The sequence below is a fragment of the Camelina sativa genome, chromosome 7 (genome assembly GCF_000633955.1).
Source record: "Camelina sativa cultivar DH55 chromosome 7, Cs, whole genome shotgun sequence".
NCBI lineage: Eukaryota > Viridiplantae > Streptophyta > Magnoliopsida > Brassicales > Brassicaceae > Camelina > Camelina sativa.
Genome location: NC_025691.1, coordinates 5893287 through 5899286, shown reverse-complemented (window position 1 = coordinate 5899286; position 6000 = coordinate 5893287). Strand labels below are relative to the sequence as shown.

At 38.0% G+C, this 6000-nt stretch overlaps 1 protein-coding gene across 1 annotated transcript in view; it reads right to left on the bottom strand.

The window, feature by feature from the left end:
* The window catches only part of LOC109125402 (nucleosome assembly protein 1;3-like), a 4982-nt gene extending 1633 nt beyond the window's left edge, over positions 1-3349 (bottom strand). Inside the window, exons 1-2 of the mRNA XM_019227008.1 lie at positions 3128-3349; positions 601-678 (exon numbers count right to left, since the gene is read on the bottom strand). Of these exons, the coding sequence (XP_019082553.1) occupies positions 601-678; positions 3128-3349 (300 nt within the window). The remainder of the gene's footprint in view (positions 1-600; positions 679-3127) is intronic.

The window sequence follows — 6000 nt, the reverse complement described above, 5'->3', positions numbered from 1 at the left end:
AGAGATAAGGTTACAGAAAACTCAAACAATGGTGGTACTCGATAAAAACCTGATGTTATTATCTCGGTTGGACAAAAATTTTCCCAAGATATTGATTGCAAGGACTCGTAAGCCACCATTTTCTTCAATGCTCATTATCGTTTGAACGCATTCATATAGGATAGCGTTGCCTGCATTTTTGTTTGACTCGGTTTTTGATGTCACCTAAGACATTAAAAATCAAGTTGGGAATCAAAACGATTTTCTGTGATTATGATTCTAACTGCTCTAGATCAATTTTTTTCTTAATGCAAGTATAACAGAGATCCTTCTAACAAAATCCATAAAGGTGAGAAAAAGGCTTCATTTGTTACCTTTATTGACTCTGAAATATCAGAAAGAGCAAAACATTATGAAAATAACATAAAGGAAGGTTTTGAAAAGCAAATAAAGGATCACAAAGACAGCAAAACATGAAAAACCAGGTCATTCAAGCCAGGAAAAGCCTTGAAAAAAAGGGACTCATATTTGATAGCTAATAAAGACTTGATAGCTAAAAAAGGGACAAACATTGTTTGTCAAACAAGATCCACACAGAGCTGAATGAAGGAGTAAACTTACCTTTTCGATTTTAGCAGCAGTTTTCGCAGATTTCCCAATTAACTTTTCTGAACTGAGCTCCATTTTGATCCTTATCACCTAAACAAATCAAACAACTCAATTACAATTAAAAAAACCCATTAAATCCTGACTAATTCTGGTCAGCCCCCTGCCTCATCTATGGTGCACGATAGAACGGAAACAGCGGAAGATAGAGATAAATCTTAAAAGATTTTTTAGGAAAACAAAATTCAAATCGAAGAAGCCTTCACCTGAGATTATAGAGAACACGGCGCGGAGAAAGAATAACAAACGACGGTGAAGCTATTTAGGGTTTTAGCAGATTCTATCTATCGCGATTGGCCTCCGCCGAGTCAATCGTCTCCGCTACACATCTCCATATCCTTCGTCCAAACACCTTCCCTTGATTCATGATCCTTCGATTCCAAATTCCATCTTTTCTTGTTTCGGGACTGTGATCGCCAGAGAAAGAGAGAGAGAGACGAAAGTAAATAATAATCGAGCTTCCCATGAAAAAATTTCCCTTTTGTATTTTTTTTTTGGCCAACGCAAAAACGACACGTAGCGCCTCTTAGAACAAAGATGAGTATACTATATAACAACCTCCCTTAGCTTTTTTTTTTCTAAATTATTTTTTTTCTCCAAAACAATATGAATACCTCTAAGAGACTACCGATGGAGAAGGTCTAACCCCCGAAAAAAAAAGTCCCGTAATGGTGTATGATTTCTTTTAATCGATTAGTTTTTCATCCATTTTTTGGGTTATTTTGCTAAAAGCTCTTTTTAAGAGTCCCATAGTGTATGATTTGGTTTTGTCATGAAGAATGAAGATACAAGATTTTGAGAGATGAAAATTTTGTACTACGAAACCTTCTCACAAAACAAAAACATTGCAATGCCATTTCCATCGAATCCAAAGACAAATAAATTTTAAAACAGATTAGAAAGAAAAAATTAAGTATGGAAGACCGGTAGAGGCGGATAAATTAAAGCGTTGGTAGTCGGTTTGTGGCTGTACAGTAATGGGTTTAATTAATTCATTTCTTTCAAGCTCACAATCTATATCATTCTTAAACATTTTTTTTTGTCGTTTTAAAAAAATTGGGTGGTGATCAGTTTGTAGCAACATTGTATTTTGGTTAACGTTATGTTTATTATATAAAACAAATTGATTTCATTTTAAATTTTGAACATGTCTCTTTATCAATATATTTATTTTGAACATGTCTGTAGTTGGGCACTATAAAATGGATAACATTTTGACAAGCAAATTTTGTTTGGTTAAACTTTATATTGGTAATTTTGCTAATTAATTAGTCTGCAAATAAATAAAATTTTGATTATTTTCGAAAGGAACTATTAAATTATCAAATAATTCATTTGTAAAATCATCCAAAATGTACTCTTTTTTATCCGCCAAAATATTTGTTGGTTTTATGGATCGGATTTTCATCAACACAATTGCCACTTAAGCTATATCAAATAGATAATAGGTATCCTTCTTTGTGTTTGACAAAAAAAAAAAGGTATCCTTCTTTGTATCTCATATGATATCTAAAGTAGATCTCTTGTCATACAGATAAAACAAGTCCGAGGAGGAGAAAAATGATAGCGGGAGAGAGAAGACGGGAAGTATGCAAATAGAGAGAAGCAAAAGTTGATAAGAGAGAAGAAATAGAAAGAGACAAGAGATGCACGAGCGTTTTGAATTCGTTGCCCTGTGTGTTTTCAGCATTTAGATTGGACCACCTCATCGTTTTATTTTTTTACTTCCCCTTATTCATTTTTTACCAAGACATAGTTTAAATTAAATACTATCAAAAGATTCAAGAATACAATATATAGATAGAGCTTTGTGGTCGAGTAAACAATAACGTAAAAGGGATACAATCCTTGATTGCCTTTGATAGAAGGATGTTAAGGAGGTGTGTAGCTGCAGTATGGAAATCCTCAACCCAAATTTCGAAAGACAACACGAAGTTGTATTCATATTCTTTTTTCTTTTGTCAAAAATAGATTTATCTATGTGTCGTAAAAAACAAGAAAATAATATTTAAAGATGTAAATAAATATTTATTTTTCCCAATTCAATTCCAGATTCCAGAATATAAAAAAAAGATATGTGAGGGTGAAAATTTCCGAACATACCAAAAACATTGTTATGAATCTAACAGAAGAGATCTGGCGACTACCTTTGAGATCCATCCTCAGATTCAAAACCGTCTCAACCCAATGGAGATCAATACTGGAGTCGAGAAGGTTCGCAGAGAGGAGGAGGCGTGTGAATAATGTTCAAAAGATTCAGCATATCCTAGCGCTTAGAGACCACCAGACCGAGTCACAGTTCAAAGGAGAGGAAGAGGTCGAGATGGTCTATTTACAATGTGAAGCCGCCGCTGATAAGATAGTAGAATCAACATTCAAAATGAAGAAGATAAGTTCATGACTTTGTTATTATTTTCTTCTTAAGTTCTTGGTTACAATACTGTTCATATTTATACTAAGAGGATTAGGCTTAACATGTCACCTCTACCTCTAAACCTTTGAACCTATTGGTCAACACAATTTCTCCATTGGAACAGCTGTGATTACTTTTGCTTTTGAGACATTGCTTGACAACTTCCTCCTTCCCATCTAGATTCTTCTTCTCTTTGTCTTGATTTGTATGTGGGCTTGAGACTTCATTAATGGACTCTTTTTGCTTGATGGGCTCTGGCTTCTTCTCAACGGACTTAGGCTTCCAAACCATCTTTGGCCCACTATCTTTTGGTTTTGTCTTGTTGCTGTCCAAAGAGAATTCTAGGGTTGCTTTCTCCGATTCTCTTTTGTCCTCTCTTTTGTCTTTCTCTGAGTTGACCAACTGATGGAACTCAGATCGTCTATTAGCCCCCCGCAAACTTGGCGTGGGTGGAACAACGACACCGAGTTTGGATCAAAGAGCAGCGAAGGGTCCTGGTGGTAATGATTTGGTGAAGATATCCGCGATTTGGAACTGATTGTGGATGTGAGTGACAACGATGTTACCAAGAGCAACCTGCTCACGAACGTAGTGGTAATGGGTCAAGAAGTGCTTGGTACGCTTATGGAAAGCTGGATTCGCCGAGAGATACACCGCTGAGAGATTGTCACAGTAGAGATCTGGAGTACGATGCAAAGGGATCCCCAGTTCCTTCATGATTTTATAAAACCAGGTAATCTCAGATGCAGTTTCAGACATAGCTCTATATTTTGCTTCTGTAGAGCTCTTGGAGACAGTGTTTTGCTTTTGTGATTGCCATGAAATGATATTACTTCCTAAGAAGGTGCAAAAACCACCTGTAGATCGACTTGTAGTTTTGCAGCCTCCATAATCACTGTCACTATAGACTTGTAGTCTGAAATATGTGTTTTTATTGAAAGAGATACCCATCGTGACTGTCCCTTTAACATATCTGAGAATTCATTTCAGGAGGTGGAAGTTGGAGACTGTCGGTTCATGCATCCTCTGACAAACGAAGTTGACAGCAAAATGGATGTCTGGTCGAGTCAGTGTAAGGTATTGAAGTTTGCCTGCCAAACGACGAAAGTAAGTGGGATTTTCAAAGAGTGGTTGCGGATGCTTGATTTGGCCGAGTGTTTGTGGCAGAGGAGTTGGCATTGGGGCACAGTCAGTCATCCCCGCGACAACAAGTAAATCCTCTGCATACTTTTGTTGTGAGAGGAACAGCCCAGCCGGATGAAACTGAGCTTAGATTCCCAAAAAATAGCTAAGTTGCCCCAAATCTTTCATCCTAAATCGTTTGTTTAGCTCATTGAGTAATGTCTCTAATGCTTGTGAGTTGTTTCCAGTTATAGCCATATCATCGACATAGAGAAGCAGAAAGATGATATCCTTTCCCCTGAAGTAATAAAATAATGAGGGGTCAGACTTGCTGCAGCAGAAGCCAAACTCAAGAAGAAAGGTACTGAACTTATCAAACCATGCTCTCGGTGCTTGCTTTAGACCGTAGAGTGCTTTGTGTAGATGACAGACATAATCTGGTTTTGCAGGATCAACAAAGCCAGCCAGTTGAGTCATATAAACCGTTTCTGTCAAATCGCCATGCAAGAATGCATTCTTCACATCCATTTTCTTGATTTCCCAACCCATAACAGTTGCCGCATGAAGAACAGATCTTACTATTGCTGTTCTCACAACTAGACTGTAAGTTTCAAGGTAATCTATACCTTCTTCCTGGACATAGCCTTTTGCCACTATTCTTGCTTTTAATTTATCGAGTGAGCCATCTGATTTGAGTTTTGTCCTGAATACCCACTTATTACCTAGCACATGCATGTCAGGTGTTCGAGGAACAAGAGTCCACATTCCTGCTTCATCACAATTACCATATTCTTCATCCATAGCACCATTCCAGCCAGGATGTTTGAGAGCAGCACTAACCGTCTTTGGCTCTGGATTGGAGACTTTAGAGGTAAATAAAACATACCGTGGATTAGGTTTTCTTATTCCTGCTTTTGCTCTTGTGACCATCTTGTGACCTGGTGTGGATACAACTGTGGGTGCAGGAGACGAGTCTTCAATCGGTAAAGTCATTTGAGTAGATTCCTGAGGAGTTGTGTCAGTAACATTATCAGCCGTCGAAGTATCAGTTGAGACAGAGGGAGACACATCATCAGAGTCATCCTCAGAGTGTGAAGATGAAGGAGAGTTGTTGCCTATAGGAACAGGATCAGAGCCTGCCGTACACCCAGAACTCTCCTTATCAACCACAGGAGGTGAAACTGAAGTCAGAAACGGTGGGAAGTCTTCTTCATTGTAAGTAAACTGATCAGGATGAGGAAATGTGCCATTGACATAATTTGACTTGATTGAAGATTGTTCTTGTGTTTCTGTAGGTTTCTGATTGACAAAGCTTTTGTTCCAGGCTTGCAGGAGTGGTGTACACAGAGTCTGCTCAGAGGGAGATACGGTGTGAAAAGGGAATTCTTGTTCCGCAAACAAGACATGTCGACTAATGTAGACACGCCCATTAGAGATGAGTAAGCACATGTATCCTTTATACTTTTCATTATATCCGAGAAAGACACATTTCAACCACCGTGGATCAAAATTGTTGTGAACATAGTCTCGGAGTGTAGGGTAACATGCACAACCAAACACCTGTAATGACGTATAATTGGGTTTGTGACCATGCAAGGCTTCATAGGGGCTACGATTATCGGACAGAGTGGAGATTAGCAGCAGGTTAATGAGAAAGTTCGTCGTGAAGAAAGCTTCAACCCAGTATTGATAAGGTACTCGACTCTTGCACATCATCGCTAGGCCTAGTTCAATCAGATGTGTATGTTTTCGTTCTACTAGACCATTTTGATGTGGTGTATGTGGACAAGAGATTAATTGTGGAATCCCATGTTGTTGGA